We start from the raw sequence: 327 nt of genomic DNA on the forward strand, positions 1-327 counted from the left end.
GGGACACCCAGATTTTTGGGACCCCCCCGACCTCCCGGGGTGTTGGGGGGTCTCGGGGCCCCCCCGGGGGTCTCGGGGGGTGTCGGGGGTGTCGCTCACGTGGACTCTCTTGCCGTAGTAGGGGAAGTACATGAGGTCGATGGAGCCGTTGGGGGGGGAAGAGCTGGAGGGGGCCCAGGAGGGCGGCGTCCTCCTCGCGCTGGGGGGGGGGGGGACGGACAAGGGGGGGTCCCCAAATGTCCCACGGCGAGGGGGGACACCCCCCCGACCCTCCCAAATACCCCCCCAGGACAGTCCCCCCCCAAAATTCCCCTCCAGGACCCCCCC

The 327-nt window shown here is 71.6% G+C and overlaps 1 protein-coding gene across 1 annotated transcript in view; it reads right to left on the reverse strand.

The window, feature by feature from the left end:
* LOC113980636 (sodium/potassium-transporting ATPase subunit beta-2-like) overlaps positions 1–199 on the reverse strand; it is a gene marked incomplete at its 5' end in the record, with an annotated part of 1,950 nt that extends 1,751 nt beyond the window's left edge. The window contains one exon of the mRNA XM_027707852.1: positions 32–199. Within this exon, the coding sequence (XP_027563653.1) occupies positions 32–199 (168 nt within the window). The remainder of the gene's footprint in view (positions 1–31) is intronic.
* Positions 200–327: the final 128 nt, after the last annotated feature.

The sequence above is a fragment of the Neopelma chrysocephalum genome, unplaced genomic scaffold (assembly GCF_003984885.1).
Source record: "Neopelma chrysocephalum unplaced genomic scaffold, ASM398488v2 Primary Assembly neopelma1_94870, whole genome shotgun sequence".
Classification (NCBI taxonomy): Eukaryota; Metazoa; Chordata; class Aves; order Passeriformes; family Pipridae; genus Neopelma; species Neopelma chrysocephalum.